The sequence below is a fragment of the Somniosus microcephalus genome, chromosome 8 (genome assembly GCF_052327205.1).
Source record: "Somniosus microcephalus isolate GS21.2 chromosome 8, FLI_Smic_1.0, whole genome shotgun sequence".
In the NCBI taxonomy this organism is placed as follows: Eukaryota; Metazoa; Chordata; class Chondrichthyes; order Squaliformes; family Somniosidae; genus Somniosus; species Somniosus microcephalus.
This window is the reverse complement of record NC_140994.1, coordinates 83143926-83162668: the sequence shown is the minus strand read 5'-3', so window position 1 is coordinate 83162668 and position 18743 is coordinate 83143926. Positions and strand designations below refer to the sequence as shown.

The window sequence follows — 18743 nt, the reverse complement described above, 5'->3', positions numbered from 1 at the left end:
CCGCTTGCTCCCGGCGAAGAGACTCGAGGTGTTTGGTGCCTTCCTGGATGCTTCTCCTCCACTTTGTGTGGTCTTGGGCCAGGGATTCCCAGGTGTCGGTGGGGATGTTGCACTTTTTCAAGGAGGCTTTGAGGGTGTCCTTGAAGCGTTTCCTCTGCCCACCTGGGGCTCTCTTGCCATGCCCTCCGAGTAGAGCACTTGTTTTGGGAGTCTCGTATCGGGCATGCAGACGATGTGACCCGTCCATCGGAGCTGATCGAGCGTGGTCAATGCTTCGATGCTGGGGATGTTGGCCTGAGCAAGAACACTGATGTTGGTGCGCCTATCCTGCCATTGGATTTGCAGGATCTTGCGGAGGCAGCATTGGTGGTACCTCTCCAGTGCTTTGAAGTGTCTGCTGTACATGGTCCATGTCTCTGAGGCATACAGCAGGGCAGGTATTACTGTTGCCCTGTAGACCATGAGCTTAGTTCCGGGTTTGAGGTCCTGGTCTTCAAACACTCTCTTCCTCAGGCGACCACTGAAGGCGGTGTTGGACTTCGTCATCGACGTCTGCACTTGTCTATTACAGCTACAACACTGGCATCTACGCAACAATGTGGAAAACTGCCCAGGTATGTCCTGTCCACACAAAGCTGGAAAAATCCAATCCAGCCAATTACCGTCCCATCAGTCTACACTCAATCATCAGCAAAGCGATGGAATGTGTCGTCGACAGTGCTATTAAGTGGCACTTACTCACCAATAACCTGCCCACCAATGCTCAGTTTGGGTTCCGCCAGGACTAGTCAGCTCCAGACCTCATTACAGCCTTGGTCCAAACATGGACAAAAGAGCTGAATTCAGAGGTGAGGTGAGAGTGACTGCCCTTGACATCAAGTCAGCATTTGACCGAGTGTGGCATCAAGGAGGCCGAGTAAAATTGATGTCAATGAGAATCAGGTGGAAATCTCTCCACTGGTTGGAGTCAGACCTAGCACAAAGGAAGATGGTTGTGGTTGTTGGAGGTCAGTTATCGCTGCCCCAGGACATCGCTGCAGGAGTTCCTCAGGACAGTGTCCTAGGCCCAACCATCTTCAGTTGCTTCATCAATGACCTTCCCTTCATCATAAGGTCAGAAGTGGGGATGTTTGCTGATGATTGCACTGGATTCAGTTCCATTCGCAACTCCTCAGATAATGAAGCAGTCTGTGCCCACATGCAGCAAGACCTGGATAACATTCAGGCTTGGGCTGATAAGTGGCAAGTAACACTTGACGTAAGAAAACTACTAGGCACTTGGTCTGAGTAGTAAACAAGGCTTTAATCAACTGTTTTTTTAACATGGGGATCTAGTTGTGTCCTTCACTAGTTTCTGTTAAAGAATGTCCTGAGCAAGCTGGGCCCATGCCCGAGTATTTATACTCTCCCTGGACAGCGCCACCAGCAGGCCGCCCAGTATTACTTCACAAGTCATTCCCACATGAATGACAAGATTCATGTCATTCTTCCCGCCTGAAAGATTGGAAGTCCGGCGGCTTCCTTCTCCCGAATTAATTGGACTAAGAATAGACGCAGTCATTTGGATCTCCGTTGGAGGCTGGAAGGCACGTCTCCTCGGACCGTGTTTTGGTCCCTGGGTCGCTTGGTTCATACCGGCGGCCAGCGGCCGGCAGAGTCCGTGTCGCCTTGATCGACCCGAGGGGGACTGGGGAGATCGTGGCTCCGGGTGTGGGCCCCCACCGGCGCAGAGCTGGCTTCACCTTGCTCAGTAGTCGGTGACTGACTGGCGCCCTGGCTTCAGGTGGCCATCCCGCGGGGAGCACTCTGTTCCCCGGGTTGATCCGGCGGAATAGCTGGCTTATGAGGGGAGAAGCAATTCCGTTAATAAAAGAGTCATGAATTAATTCCTCCCAGTACAGCTCAGCTGAGACAGCTTTAAGGTTACAATCTTTGCTGAGCCTGTGAAGCTCTTGAAGGAATTCATCAAGTGATACCCCGGGTTGTTGTCGAGTTGTGGCCAGTAGGTGCTGAGCAAAAATTTCATTTGGGGCCTTAACATATAGTTGCTGTAGTGTTTGGATAGCGGCGTCATAGTCTACACAGTATTCGATACAGTCAAACACATGAGGGGATACATAATTGGCAGGCATTCGTAACTTATTAGGAACATTCTCACCACACTCCTCGAGGAAGTTGCTGAAGGTACGATACCAGTGTTTCCATACCTTAGCAGCTGTAAGTGAATTCGGGTCCAGGTCGAGACGAGCGGGTCTGAGTAGTTTCTCTATGATGGATTGATTTCTACGTCTGAGTTCCCTTCTACAGTTTGAATCGTAGCTGTCTGTTCCCAAATCACTCACGAGCGTGGAGCGGGTTGCAGTTGATTAAATTGATGTAAAAAAAACTACGAGGCACTTGGTCTGAGTATTAAACAAAGCTTTAATCAACTGTTTTTTTAACATGGAGAACTAGTTGTGTCCTTCACTAATTCCTGTTAAAGAATGTCCTGAGCAAGCTGGGCCCATGCCAAGTATTTATACTCTCCCTGGACAGCGCCACCAGCAGCCCGCCCAGTATTACTTCATAAGTAATTTCCACATGAATGACAAGATTCATGTCAACATTTGCGCCACACAAGTGCCAGGCAATGACCATCTCCAACAAGAGAAAGTTTAACAACCTCCCCTTGATATTCAATGGGATTATCATTGTCGAATCCCTCACCATCAACATCCTGGGGGTTAACATTGACCAGAAACTTAACTGGACCAGCCACATAAATACTGTGGCTACAAGACCAGGTCAGAGGCTGGGTATTTGGCGGCGAGTGACTCATTTCCTGACTCCCCAAAGCCTTTCCACCATCAACAAGGCACAAGTCAGGAGTGTGATGGAATACACTCCACTTACCTGGATGAGTGCAGCTCCAGCAACACTCAAGAAGCTTGACACCATCCAGGACAAAGCAACCCGCTTGATTGGCACCCCATCCACCACCGGCGTACCGTGTCTGCAGTGTGTACCATCTTCAAATTGTGGTGCAGCAACTTGCCAAGGCTTCTTCGACAGCACCTCCCAAACCCGCGACCTCTTCCACCTAGAAGGACAAGGGCAGCAGGCGGACGAGAACGCCACCACCTGCAAATTCCCCTCCAAGTCACACACCATCCTGACTTGGAAATATATCGCTGTTCCTTCATTGTTGCTAGGTCAAAATCCTGGAACTCCCTCCTTAACAGCACTGTGGGAGTTCCTTCACCTCACGGCTGCACCAGTTCAAGAAGGCGGCTCACCTCAACACCATCATCTCAAGAGCAATTAGGGATGGGCAATAAATGCTGGCCTTGCCAGTGACGTCCACATCACATGAATGAATAAAAAAAGGTAATTCTCTGGCTACGATTAGATAGATAAGAATGGAACCAATTGAGTGCAGTCCCACCCTGCTGGATGACGGAGAAGAGGCGTTGGTGGAGGATGATGTGGTTAACTGTGTGAATGGTTGCAGACAGGTCGAGAAGGAAGAGGAGGGATAGTTTACCACGGTCACAGTCACATTGAATGTCATTTGTGACTTTGATAAGAAGCTTTTCGGTAATGTGACAGAGGAGAAACCTGATTGGAGGGATTCAAACATGGGGTTCCGGGACAGATAGGCACGGATTTGGGAAGCAACAGCACGTTCAAGGACTTTGGAGAGGAAAGGGAGGTTGGAGATGGGATGGTAGTTTGTAAGGTCAGAGAGGTCAAGGGTTGTCTTTTGAGTAGAGGGGTGATAACGGCAGATTTGAAGGGAAGGGGGACAGCACCTGAGGAGAGAGAACCGTTAACAATATCAGCGAACATGGGGACCAGGAAGGGAAGTTGGGTGGTCAGCAGTTTAGTGGGAATAGGGTTGAGGGAGCAGGAGGTGGGTCTCATGAACAAGGTGTGCTCGGAGAGGGCATGATGGGAGATTGGGGAGATACTAGAGAAAGGTGCGATTTCAGAGGGGAGCCTTAAAGGAAGTTTCGCCTGGTGGGCCAGGGGAAGGGAGGAAGCGGCAGAGGCAACTGAATGGATTGTCTCAATCTTAGTAACAAAGAAGTTTATGAGCTCCTTGCACTTGGAGGTGAGGGTGGAGGAAGCAGGGGAGAGGAGTTAGCTTTGCATTCCAGAATGATCCTGGAATAGTGAGCAATTTTTGCAGAGGAGAGCTAGGCTCGGTAATGCTTTATGTGGTCTGGCCAGATCTGGTGATGAATGGCTAAACCAGCTGTCCACCATATACGTTCAAGTCTGTGTCCCCTGGACTTAAGGGAGCAGAGATGAGGGCCATACCAGGGGGAACAACTAGGGTGAGAGTGAGTAATGGTTTTAATGGGAACTAGGGCATCAAAGGTGGAGGTGAGGGTGTGGTTGAGCAGATCGATAGCTGCAGAAATGTCATGGTGAATGGAGGGCCAAAGGTTAGACAGTTAGGATTTTGAAAGAGCAGTTGTAAGTGAATTGGGGCAATTGCTAAAATGTATTGCAAGACAACTAACCAGGTAAACTTGCCCCATGATTTCATGTTATTTAAGATGTAGAATATGAGACTTCAGCTTCAAACGAAATAAAGTCATGCATTATATTAAATTCTATATTTCCATACAAGCATTTCTAGCAGAGACCAGATAACATTATTATCAATAAGAGTGGCACAGCTTGCAAACTCAACTAACATCATACGCAGCACCTTTAACATAAAAGAAACATTGCAAGGCACTTCACAGAGAGGTGTAAGGAAAACAGATGCTGAGTCAGGAAAGCAGAGAATAGGAAGGGGTGACCTAAAGCTTGTTGAAGAGATGGATTTTAAAAGGAGAGAGAAGTGGAGAGGTAGAAGGGTTTAGAGAGGGAATTGAAGAGTGTAGGACCCAGGCTGAGTGCTTTGCCACCAGCGGTGTAGTAAGGGAAGGTAGAAGCACAAAGGGCCAAAGTCAGGGGAATGGAATGTTTGGTGCTGGGGTTACGGGTTTAATTGGGCTAGAGGAGATTGCAGAGATAGTGTGGGCGAATCTATGGAGGGATTTAAAAATAAGAATGAGGATTTTAAATTTAGTGTGTTGGGTGATAAGAGAGCCAATGTTGGTGAAACGGGATTTAATTCAGGACAGGATATGTGTGGCAAAGTTTTGGACAAGTTGGAGTTTATGCAGATTCAAGAATAGGAGGCCATCAAGGAGAGCATTGGAATAGTCGAATTTGGAAGAGACGAAGAAATGGTCAAATACTATGGCTGGGTCAAGAAGAATGAGGAGGGATAATGCACCATAGTCACAATCACAGAGGATATCATCCACGATTGTGGTTAGGGCTGTTTTGGTGCTGTGAGAAAGGCACAATCCATATTGGAGTTAATTTTTGGGAGAGATTGGCAAAGAGCTGGGATACAATCATATTATTTAAATATAAGCTGGATTTATTTTTATTGAATTATATATATTTAAACCAAAACGAGTGATTGTCACTGCTAATGAATGACATAGATCTGAGGAGAAAGTAACCTGCCATTTGGAGTATGGTTTAAAAAATGTAACCCATTTTAATCTATCTCACTCTTTAAAAAATGCAGAGCTGCAAAGGTGTAACTGATTTGTCAGCACCGCACCTCTTTTTGTGGTCATAAATTTGACTCCCAGGCTTGACATGGAGAGCCCAGGTAAGCTTTCCCAGCGCGTCCCACCCAGCCCACTGTAAACACTGGGGCGGGCAGTGTGCTGATTGACAGGCCTGACGGCCAATCACAGCGGGAATCGTCAGGCGTAACGTTGGAGATGCGCAGGTTTGGCCAATGGAAGGCGGGCAAGGCAGACGTCACAGGGAGCGTGAGGGGCCGGGCAGAAAGTGCGTGGAGGGCAAAGATCAGATTAGTAGCAGCTCACCGCTTCCAGGACGCTAAAAGCGGCCCGTGGCATCGAGTGAGCAACAGCGATGGTGTCGTGGATCATCTCGCGGACTGTGGTGTGAGTGGAGCGGCCGGGGCGTGCGCGAGGATGAGGCCCTGTCGATCACCCCGCTCGGGCTGTGTGCGTGTGTTTTAGCTCGCTCCCGGTGCGGCTTTCCCCTTTGAGCAGCCGCCATTTCCGCCGCGGAGGCCAGGAGCAAGGCGCGCGGGGGCTTGCGGCTCCACGTAAACCCGAGGGCCTTGCGTCTAATGAGCCACCGGTCGGCCGTCCGGGCCTACCCGCTGTAGAGCATGAACGGGCGGTGGGTTTAATCCGCGCTGCCTTGTTTTTGTTGCTGCGAAACTAAAACCCAGTTGTCCGCGAAGGTGTTAAATATCTTAAGTAACAGACTGGGTTAATGTGAGCAGAGTTCCTTCATCTCAAATCCAGGCTTTATAAGTAAGTGTAGATGCCGATGGACTGGTTTATGTCAAACTGGTTGGTGTCTAACTGAAAGAGGAAAATGAATGGCTGTACTTGCAGGGACCATCATTTTTACTAACTGCGATAACAAACTTGGAAGACTTTTAAACAACATCTACAATTCAAAATGGCTTTTTTGTACGATACTAATAAATTGCATTACATTTTTGGCTACCTTGCCATGGGATGTGAAACCGTTTTAAGCCTTAACAAAAGTACAAACCACACCCTATCCTAACTTGACTGCGGTTCGTCTTAAATCGCAACAGGAAAGTTTTTCCAATTGGACTTGAGCAGTTATTTTCTAAGATGGAGTGCCAAATAGGACACGAAGTAGGTTGAAAAACAGCAAGTCAGCTTTGAATGTCACGACTGTCTTTGAATTGTTTACTGAATTTAGCAATTAACTATCAAACTGCGGTTTATCTCGGGCCTTTTTATAAACAAAAATGCATGCCTCTTGGGTGGTGTTGGATAAACTTGTTGACTTACATAACTTCAGCTGTGTGGTCTGGGACTACTTTCACTCGTGGCAACAACTGCAGTCAATCTTATAACGCTCTTGAGGCGCAGTCTTTTCTGAGTTACATACTTGACCCGGTATTGTTGTCACTTGTACATCTTCAGGGCAGTGCCTAGATCTGTGCGTATCCATTAAACATTTCTTCTAATAACATCTGAGCTGCGTTGGTTATTACAGATGGAGAAAAATGCATTCTTTTTTATTGACAATTTTCAATGGTACATTGTGTATATTTAACTTGCTTTTAATGTCGAAAAATGCCCGAAAGTGCTTCAGAGGCTTAATAAGAAATGGCACAGATCCAAAGGAGGAGATAATTAGGAAGGGGGACTAAAAGTGTTGTCAAACAAATGGGTTATGAGGGTCTTGATGGGGTTTGGGATGAGAATTCCAGAGCTTGGGGCACACGCGGTTTGAAGGCACAGCCGCCAATGGTGGGGTGAAGGGAGGTGGTTGTCCGATGAATGGAGAGTGCTGTGGGAAGGAGGGGAGATTATAGAGGGGATGGGATGAGATCATGAAGGAATTTATACTTGAGGATGAGACTTTGATAATGTTGGGCGACAGGCTGCCAATGTAGGTCGACAAGGACAGGGTGATGGGTGAGCGGGACTTGGTTTGAGACAGGATGCAGGGAGCAGAGTTTCAGGTGAAGGCTGGGAGGCTGGCCAGGAGAGCATTGAGGCGAGCGAGGTGTGGATTTGGGTTTCAGCAGTAGATGGGCTGAAGTAGTGGTGGAGTAGGCTATGTTAAAGAGGTGGTAGTTGTGCTCCTTGTTTTTGTGATGGAAAGGATATAGTCAAAAGCCCAGCTTGAGTCGAATAGATCGGAGAGGGGGATGTAATCAGTGTTACGGATACGGAGTTCTTGGTGGAGGTGCTGAAGATGATGGCTTTGGTCTTCCCAATGTTTAACTGGGGTGTCAACTTGCACATGCTATAATAGAAAGATGAAAGCAAGTGGAATTTGCTCAGAAAATGTAATTAAGTAATTGTGTATGATGTGTAGTGTAATTACTATCTCAAATTAAGGTAATTGGCAAAAGAACCAGAAGCGAGATGGGAATTTATTTTTTTACACAGCAAGGTGTTATGATCTGGAATGCACTGCCTGAAAGGGTGATAGAAGTGAATTTCAATAATAAGTTTCAAAAGGGAATTGGATACTTGAAGGGGAAAATTTTACAGGCCTCTGGGGAAAGAGCGGGGCAGGGGAGTGGGACGAATTGGATAGCTCTTTCAAAGAGCTGGTCCAGACACAATCGGCCAAATGCCCTCCTTCTGTGCTGTATGATTATGAAATAGTGTAATTACTATCTCAAACTGTAGTAATATGCAGTTTTTTGTCAATTTCTTGTTCCTCATTTCCCCTAAGTTTCTCACTCTCCTAAATGTGCGGACTCTGGCATCTCACCCAGTTGGCCATTCTTCATGTGTGTACCTAGACAGTGAGTGTCGGTCAGCTAATAAAAACAGAAAATGCTAGAAATGCTCAGCAGGTCAGGCAGCATCTGTGGAGAGAGAAACAGAGTTAACATTTCAGGTCGATGTCCCTTCATCAATCTGAAACGTTAACTCTTTCTCTCTCCACAGATGCTGCTTGACCTGCTGAGTATTTCCAGCATTTTCTGTTTTTATTTCAGATTTCCAGCATCCGCAGCATTTTGCTTTTGTATTAGTGTCGGTTGGCTATTGGACTAAGAAATGCGGCACAGCCGAGCCCAATCTTGCCCAACATTTGCATGGGTACTTTCTAGCAGTTGTGGAATTGTACAAATTGAAGCATGGAATACAATTTTACTGCACCGAAGGAGGCATTTTGGCTCATCACACATGGGCCAGCTCTCAAAGTCCTCTGCCCATTCCCATATCCTTTTAAATACAAAAGCAAAATACTGCGGATGCTGGAAATCTGAAATAAAAACAGAAAATGCTGGAAACACTCGGCAGGTCAGGCAGCATCTGTGGAGAGAGAATCAGATTTAACGTTTCAGGTCGATGACCTTTCGTCAGAACTGGAAAAAGCTGGAGATGGAACAGGTTTTTAAGCAAGTGTAGGGGCAGAGAAAGGGGGGAGGGGAGGGAAGAACAAAGGGAAGGTCTGTGATAGGATGGAAGGCAGGAGAGATGAAGAGACAAAAGGGATGATGGTGCAAGGCGAAAGGAGATGGTAATGGGACAAGAAACAAATGATGGCTCTAGATGAAGTGTAAATGGCGATGGCAGAATCCTTTTAAATACTTTTTCCAATTATTTAACCACTTAACTATTAAAATTGTTTATGGATTCTCCCTCCACCACTGCCTCTAGTAGGGATTTCCATCTCCAGATAACCCTCTGGATATTTATAGTAAGAAATTCTTCAAACCTCCCCCATCATTCTTTTGGTTGTGATAAGGGGGGGGCCATTTGGTTCATTGAGCCTGTGCCGATGCTGTGAAGGAGCCTGGGATTCATAACCAGCTGTTGACCTACAGTGAAATAATTGCACTGGAATTAGCCTATAATTGACCTCAGAATGTGCAGTTAGGTAACATGATGTTGTGTATTTTGAATGTGTATTAGAATTGTCCCACATGGGATACCGTAGTGGTGATTTGCAATGCACTGTGGGAAATGTAAATTGTAAATAAAATGGCCGTTAACTAAACTCTCCACCCCGGAGTCGTCTTCAATTGTTATATAGGTAAGGGTTGAGACACAACAAAACTGGCGACGAGGGCAACGGACTTGCGCATTACTTTGCACTGGAATCGGCGATGTTTAAAGTAAGAAGTTCCTGTCTTAATGGCGCGCCCGCAGTTTAGTGCTGATGCAATCGCCTCGTAAAGGTGGCGGTTTGTGTGTTACACAAATAAGAAGGGGGAGAGTAACGATACAGTGAAACGAAGTGGAGGAAAAGGACTGTAAAGATTTTAAAAAAGATAACAAGATGGCTATGCTAACCGGAGCGTTTAGACCATTTGATGAAACGGCGGAGTAATGGAGTGCTTATACAGAGCGTTTCAGATTTTTCGTGACTGCAAATGGCATTAAAGATGACGTGCAAGTGGTGACGTTCCTCAGTGTGATCGGAGCAAAAACATTTGGCTTGTTACGGAGTTTGATGCACCCAGATAAGCCCGGCGCTAAGACATATGATCAGATTGTGGAAGTTTTGGAAACACATTTCGCACCCAAGCCGCTGCTGATTGCCGAGAGGTTCAGGTTTCACAAACGAAACCAAGGGGAGGGTGAGTCCATAGCCGAATATGTTGCAGTGCTAAAGAAGCTAACTGAGCATTGTGAGTTTGGTGAAACTCTAAATGATGCTGTCCGTGATAGATTTGTGTGTGGTTTAAGATGCGAAGCAACACAGAAGCGCTTGCTCACGACTGACAAACTGACGCTTAAATCAGCAGTGGAGCTCGCTGTGTCTATGGAGTTAGCAGCTAAAGATGCACAGCTGTTGGGGGCTGCAACAAGAGTGCACAGGGTAGCAGCTACACCGGATAAGCATGCAAGGGGCGCCAGAGAGTGTTACAGATGTGGAAGGTCAGGTCATCAGCCATCTGACTGCTGGTGTAAAGACCTGACCTGTCGGAAATGTGAAAAGAAAGGACACATTGAACGTGTGTGTAAAGGGCAAAGCAAACAATCCTACACAGAGACGCACAAAAACAAACAAGGAAACACATCCAACTGGCGTTCTAAAAAGAAAAACCTACACATGGTGAAACAAGAACAGGAAGACAGTGACACAGACTCTGATGGGGAGCTGAATCTCCATGTGTTAACGGTGAATGGAGGCTCATCAGGCTGTGGAGTCACTCCACTACTAGAGGGAATACCGGTCAAAATGGAGCTGGATACGGGGGCCGCTGTCTCCTTGATTTCAGAGAAGCTATTCAAAGAAAAACTGAACCACCTATCACTGACGCCGGCCAAGCTCATCTTAAAGACCTACAATGGGGAAACAGTCCCAATGCTGGGTAAGACGGAGGTCAAGGTGGAGCTTAATGGACAAACCGTGATGCTGCCAGTTTACGTGGTCAAGGGTGACTATCCATCCCTGATGGGCAGGCCATGGTTGGAGAAAATTCACCTGGATTGGAAAAAAGTGAATGCGGTGTCAGTCGAAGAGGCGGGGCTAGCGGCAGTGTTGACAAAGCATGCGGCTGTCTTTGACGGAGAATTGGGGAGTATGAAGGGGATTATGGTCAAACTCGAGGTGAAGCCTGACAGCCAGCCACAATTCCTGAAGGCCAGGAATGTTCCCTACGCCCTCAGACCAAAAGTGGAGGCTGACCTGGAGCGTCTGGTCAAGATAGGGGTCCTGGTGCCAGTTTCGCACAGTGAGTGGGCCATGCCCGTGGTACCAGTGATGAAGAGTGACGGCGCGGTTCGCTTATGTGGAGATTTCAAAGTAACAGTGAATCCTGTGCTCTCAGTTGAACAGTACCCCCTCCCCATCATTGAAGATCTTTTCGCGGGTCTAGCAGGCGGTCAGAAGTTTAGCAAGATTGATCTATGCCAAGCCTACTTGCAGATGCATGTAGAAGAGGACTCACAGAAGTACCTCACCATCACCACCCACAAGGGCCTCTACAGGTACTGCCGCCTACCCTTTGGTATAACGTCAGCACCAGCATTGTTTCAGTGGGCTATGGACCAGATCTTAAGCGGCATTCCAGGGGTACAATGTTATCTCGACGATATCCTTGTCACAGGAAAGGACGACAACGAGCATCTGCAGAACCTGACAAAGACACTGGGAAGACTTGAAGAATATGGCTTACGCGTTCGCAAGGACAAATGCGAATTTTTCAGGCCATCAGTGGAGTACCTAGGCCATGTCATCGACGAGGACTTCGCACCCCCCACCACAAAGTGTCGTTCTTTGGATCTCTGAGCTCGTCTGCTGACTTGATCCTGCTGATTGGCGTGCACCACTGCTTCTGTGGACGTTGGCCTCAGCAGGTCAAGGCGTGTCCGTAGCTTGAGACACAACACATGATGTATTATTCTGCTGTAGTTTTAAGGCCACAAGGCCTGACCTTACAAAACAGCATATCCTCTGCTTTTAACAGGAGATTGGTTTGTTCGAATGTAACTATTTATTTAAAGGAACTGAACCATAGGAAAAAAAATTAGGAACAGGTGAAATAGCAAAAAGAAAACCTCAACTGGTAAAGCAACAGAAGATTGTTTCAGATTGCGACAAAGAAATCTTCCAGACTTGTGGTGCCCATTTTATTTTTGACTCCTGTTATGTCCAAGTCATTCAGACTTATCAGCTTTTTTATTATAACTCCCTACATCCACATTTATAATGGAAACGGCCTATGTAATCTTGTCACACGCTGTAATTACACTTGCTTGTCAATGAAGGCACTGAGCTGTAATTACTGTGTGACTAGTTTGTGTAGGCAGTTTCCATCATAAATGTGGACAGAACAATTTATAGGGGAATTACAAAAATAAGGACAGAATGGGACTTTAAAATGGGACTGAATTACATGTACACGCTCTGGGCCAGTTATCACTTGCCCTCGAACCTTGCTTCACCTGAAGACTACACATGGTCTTAACTCCCCATTTGCAACCCCATGTCAGGCAGACTGACTAGTTTGTGAAATGCGCATCCTGTCTCCTCTTCTCCTGCATTGTGCCTCTGCATTTTAGTTACTGCAGTGTTTATATAATTCTGTGGCTATACAGTAAAGATGACTAATTTTTTCTTCATCTCTGTTCACAGCTGCCTAAGAGGGGGCATTCATTTCTTTACTCTGTAAAATAATCATGTATACTTCTCTGTCCAACTATTAGTGGGTCAATAGATCTGGTTGTTTTCCAGTGTCATGGGGGAAAAAATTGACTGGAATAAATACTGAGCGAATTCTGAGATCTGAAACTTGTATTCACTGTGGGTTTATAATTCTTGCGTTTCCAGTTTTAATGAGGAATAATAACACAAAAAAACTGATTCCAGTATTGTGATGGTGCATATAATCAATGTAAGCAGGGCCTCCGAGATTCTTGTATATTGTTTGTTGCTTCTCATGATCTAGTTGGGAGAGTTGAGTTCTGTTGCTTTCCTGGAGCTTGTAGTCATCTCTTTTTCCCCTTTCCCCTGGCATGACTACATCCACTTTCTGCCTTCCTGTTGTGCTCACAGCAGTGTTCTGCTCTTGTGACACTGCTATCTTTGTTGCTGGTGAAACCACTTTGCCTCCTGCCACGGCTATTGTTGGTGGCCATGCTGTGTCAGCACTTTCCATCCGACTGTGGCTGCAGCAGCTTGCTCGCCTCTGGCTGCAGCTGTTGTCTGTGCTGATACAGCAGCTTTCCATGCTCTGACTGCTCCAGTATGGACCTCCCTGAACTATTCTCTTCCTCCCCAGAGCACTGCTAAACCCTCCTCGTCTTCCCACTCCCCATGTTATCAAATCTAGATCCATGCCAATGCTTCCCTATCCCCACCTGATTTGTTCCCAATGCCCGTGTGCTCAAGTGCACCTGAAAGTCAGTACCGCTTCCCCATTATTATCTTTTAAAATAAGCTGGCGAGTGCACTCTGGCCAGGAGTGATCACACAAGTGCAGTAACACTTTCTTGTAATCTCAATGGCGAAGAGTGACTGTGTGACTTATGTTTGTCATTTTTAAGCAGTATTGTTGGTTGGAGTTTCAGGAATTGACCTGTTTGCACTGTGATTGATAGAGCTCTGGACCTATGCAAGTAAAGGGATGCTCTGTGGGTCAGGATTTAATTGGGTTCCTGATTATACAGTAATGGCTGGTCTCTGGTTACCATAACTAGAAATGAAGGGTCAACGCCAGTGATATCACAGAAGTTTCATCTTAGAAATTCTCTTGAAAAATGTATTACCAGGGTCATAAATAGAATGCTTAATTGGGAATGGAGGGTCTATGTGAGATCAACTAGTAATTTATAACATTCTCCAGGTTTAGGTGATGACCATTCAAGCTCTGTACTTGAAGTTTTTACCAGAACCATCTGAACATCTGGATGTTTAGTTTCTGATCAAGGTGGCTTTTATAAGCAATGTTGTGTGGGCTGAGGTCCAAAGAAGAGGGTGGTTTGAACTCAAATGTAATGATTGGACAGCTATAAATATTAAGACTGCAGCTTACTGCGAACAGTGGGTTGAATAGTGAAAATCTGCGCCCCCCCCCCCCCCCCCCCCAAAAAGACAGCTGTGGGTCTGAGGAAGTTCCAATCTAATTGCCACGGCAGTGGAAACCGGAATCTGAAAAGTCAGTGAGACGACTTGAAACTCGAGCTGTGAAAGCTGGAAGTATTCAGAGCTTCCAGGGAGGTGGTGGAACATAAAATAAGGCAGACTGCATTAAAATAACTTGTTTGTTGAGGGATCAGAGCAGCTGAAACCAGAGACTGAACATTTAAAAGTTAGTACTACCATTATCTGACTTTGAAATAATCCCGTGTACTATTTTATCAACAGTTGCAACGTAGGAACAACGTTGAGATGTCTAATTTTATACTGGCACCAATTAATTGACTAGCTGTTGCATTTGTAATAAGAACATAAGGAGGCATGGAACAAGAAAAGGCTATTAGGCTTAATGTTTCTTGTGGAAAAAAATTGTACATTTTGCCACTTAGTTGATCTCTGCAAGAAATAATGCCAAGTCTGGAGCAAGAAAGAGCATTCAGATTATCAAACCCACTCCATAAAAAGAGTAGTAATCTTGCCAAAGAGATTTTCCAAGTGTTCAGCCCTGAAAGTGTGTCTGGATGGTGGAACCAATGGTTTCGTTCACCTGTTCCTTCATCATTGACCACCATCTCGCCTCAGAGTAACTTTTCATCGGAAGAAACAAAGTGATGCTGTCTAGAGTGGTACTGAATCATGCAAACGAGAAGTTCCCAACTTTGATTCCTGATCTCTGCAGTTAGCTGAATTCATCCAGGGCACCAGTTAGGGTGCCCTTGTCCTGTTGGCATGGTGCGACGGGTGAGAAATCAGCTTGAGTTCTTCTGATTATTGTCCACTGACTCATGTTGGAAAGTGTGGATGTTGGGTGAGGACAGCATTGGATCCAGCTCTGATAGCCTACAACACCATCTAGGTTCACGTGAAACAATGTAGTGGTACCTAGCATGTTGTACTGGACATACATACATGTACTATTAAGGAAAGGAAGGGAGAAAATTGGGTAAGGGGAAAGAAACTTGGTGGGGATGAAATATTTTATAAAATAACCAGCAGTCAAGAGACGATTAGACGTGCATAAGGTCTCTTGTTAGTTGAAGTGTCTTCCTCCCAAATTCTAATTAATTCATCTTTTTGCTTCACCACCCCCCCCCGCCCACAGCCCAAAACCATCCTGTGGTGTTGATACAGAAATGGCTGCGTAGGAGATGTTTTAAAGGGTATTATGAGTGTAAGATATCGCTCTTGGCAGTTGGTGAATGTCATCTAAAGCATTTTTTTTAATAGTACGCAAGAATTGGTCTATTTTATTTTCCCATTTGGTTCGGGTATCTTAAGTTACCATTATCACAAGAATGTGCTGCACGTTTCATTAGTTATAGTATGTACAGGTAGACTATCCTTTATCCGAAAACCTCGGGACCAGCCGTGTTTCGGTTTTCGGATTTCGGAAGGTATTTTATAAGACTGGGAAATTTGTCGGGGGTGGGTCGGGGTCGGCCGGGGAGGTCGGCGGGAGTCGGTGTCGGCGGGGGGTCGTCAGCGGGGGTCGGGGTCGTGCGCACGACTTCCGCTGAACGAAAAAACCTTCGGTTTTTAGAGGGTTTCGGTTTTCGGAAGTTCGGATAAAAGGTAGTCTACCTGTACAATTATTCAGCCCAAATTCATGTACTATAGGGAACATCTTGGTAATATGTGAGATAGCTGTTTTTGCTGTTCATTCTAATTGCAGCCCTTTATCCTGTGTAATACAGAAAAGCCATTTTAAGACCGTTCACATGTATACATACAACTATGCGATGATGAAAGATAATGGTTTTCTAGCTGATGGGAGCTAAGGCTGAACCTAATCCAGGTACAAAATTCATATGACATCGCAGTTGAAAACCAAACTTGCTCCTATCTCTTATAGTTAATTGCTATGCTGAAATGTGGGGGTAGAGTTTCCACTTTGGGCTCAATGGCAATTCCGGCACAAATTGCGCCTGTTTTGAAGTGGTTCCCCCCCCCCCCCCCCAAATCACTGAACACAATCTGCCAAGAACCAGTGCAAACCGGCAGAGTTTTAAACATTTGTTTCATTAAAAATTTTGCTTTAAAAAAAAAAAAAAAAAAAAATTCCATGATATATTTGTGGTAACCTGATACTCATTTTCAGCTGTATTAACCAAACTTTATCACAAAATAAGCTTTTTAAATCCATGTCGACCCACCACCTGTGATCTATAACTATTTTCTGGTTAGATTGGGGTACAGTATTCAGTTCTTTTTGTAAAAAAATTCATTTAAAACATAAGGCTATAAGGGGTAAGCTATTTAGGACAGAAGTGAGGAGGAATTTCTTCATCCAGAGAGTGGTGAACCTGTGTAATTTTCTGCCACAGAAGGCAGTTGAGGCCAATTCATTAAATATATTCAAGAAAGAGTTGGATATATTTCTTAAGGCTAAAGGGATCAAGGGATATGGGGAGAAGGCAGGGACAGGGTACTGAATTTGGATGATCAGCCATGATCTCATTGAATGGCGGAGCAGGCTCGAGGGGCCGAATGGCCTACTCCTGCTCCTATTTTCTATGTTACTTGTTGGTGTCCTTGTGCCCAAAAGATGCAGCTTAATTTTTGGAGCCTACTCGAAGGCCTGCAAAAGAGCGCAATTAGCGGAAACTCCCAATGGTGATTAATTCACCCTGGGGGCATGGCCAGTTTTGTGGGCAGAACCAACGCAAAAGATCGCGGATACTCGAGTTGCGCTTAATTCCGCGAACGTTTACGCCGATATCGGGGGTAGGGGGATTTTGCGCTTGAAAAAAAACAGCGTAATCTCCAGACTGTGGTGTTTAAAAGGAAAATCTGGTTGCATATCTGAAGTGACTCACTTTTGCAATATCTTTGGAACAAAAGACGTCCATCTGCTTCGTGTTGTTATACTTGGTCTTGTCTCTTTTGGAGGGTTGCTGGAAAAAAAGCTTCTGCTTTTGGTTACTCCAGTGTGTTTATAAAAAAAAAAAACACCAGAAGCTGGAATTGCTGCGAGGATTTTTACAAGTGCCAACCTGCATCCTCCCATTTGCTGGCACTGTGTGTTGCATCACCACGTTGGATTGTGGAATTTAAAGAGGGGAGTGAAAAGCTTCACATGAGGATTTTTAGTCGGTTGTTGGGCTGACATGACCATCATGGCCACATAAGAGGAAGGGGGTATTTTAGTCATGTCCGATCCTATCCTCGCCTGGTGTTCATATAAATGCACTTTTTCCAGCACTTGGAACTGGGGACTCTCAATTGTGTTCTGTCGCCCCCATGATGGCTGTAGTGACTCAATCCTTTCATCATTCCTGAATAATCAACTTTTTGCTGATCTAGAAATGTAGCTCAAACCCTACTAAATTAATTTGGTTATGTAGTTCAATGGTAAACTATGTGATTTGGACTTTGAGAGTTAATTTTATCTGCAAACTGAAAGTGCCTGTTATTCTGGGTGCCCCATATATTGTTAGATTGCTGTGTAATGATGTATAAAGTTGTATTTCTTAGATTGATTCTTTGGATATTAAATCCAATGTACAAATTGGGGCTGTATAAATGAGATTACAGCAGTAAAGTTCCTCTATCAAAATCAGGAAATCCTGTGTGTTCTTTTTGAGGTGTTGGATCCAACTTGCTGCCTACTGTTTACTGTGTTATCTGTTTGGATTTTAGCCAAGATACTTTTAAGCAAAGCAGGCTCCATGTGCTGTCTCAGCTTAACCAGAGCAGCAAGAATGGGGGGGAGGGGGGACGATGAGGACATCTTGTGTTCATTAGTTTTCTCTCCGTGAATGAATGGGTTTTGTTCAGGGGGCTTTGGGATCAGATGTGTATGCTTCCATTGTGCATGTCACACGCTGAATCTAAATGAGCTTTCTTTCAAATAACGTATCAGGGTGGTCAAGTTATCCCTTAATTGAAACCCATGATTTTTCTTGTTGCTGGTTGACTTCAAATACTTTAATGCACACATGCATGTTCTAACAAAGAGCTTTGCACTTAAGGTGAGTCCATGGTTATTAGCCAGGCAAAATGATCCTCACTATATTTGTGGATAGCTCTAGCCGTGTGAAAAATTATTTGCCGCCTAACACTTATTTGCACCTTTACAGCCAGGTGTTAAAGGTTGTTACTTATGTGGCATCTCAAGCAAATAGCTTAAAAACTCAGTTATGCAGCTAGTTGCAGTAGAATAAATTCACCTGCTGTTGAGCTGTTCAATAGATATGCAGAATTTTAGGGGTATATGACTTTAATTTGACTTTTTCATAGTATGCTTTCAGGTTACTGTAAGTTTACTTCCACAACATTTTTTGAAACTGTTCATTGTAAATACATTAACAATTTTTAGGCAAGCGTTGCCCATTGTGCCTGCCTACCAAGCTTTAATCCAGTAACCCTCCATTCTCTTTACAGATGGGAACGTTTTGAACCCTGTACTAGTTTCTTGTTCCACTATTCTTGCTGTTAGTCTGTTCCACATGCATATTGCCCTTTTTACATGGGAAATAAACGTATGGATTTTCCCATTTATTTTGTCTTCCTTCATTTGAAACTAGGAGCCCTTGTTCTCTAATTTCATGCACAACAGGAAAACCAGATGTTGTCAGATTCTGACAAACGCAACCATTGTACAGAAA

General features: G+C 45.1%; 1 protein-coding gene across 1 annotated transcript in view; it reads left to right on the top strand.

The window, feature by feature from the left end:
• Positions 1-5824: 5824 nt before the first annotated feature.
• The window catches only part of reep3b (receptor accessory protein 3b), a 62809-nt gene continuing 49890 nt past the window's right edge, over positions 5825-18743 (top strand). The window contains exon 1 of the mRNA XM_085994971.1: positions 5825-5969. Coding sequence (XP_085851097.1) covers positions 5938-5969 — 32 coding nt within the window. The 5' untranslated portion in view covers positions 5825-5937. The remainder of the gene's footprint in view (positions 5970-18743) is intronic.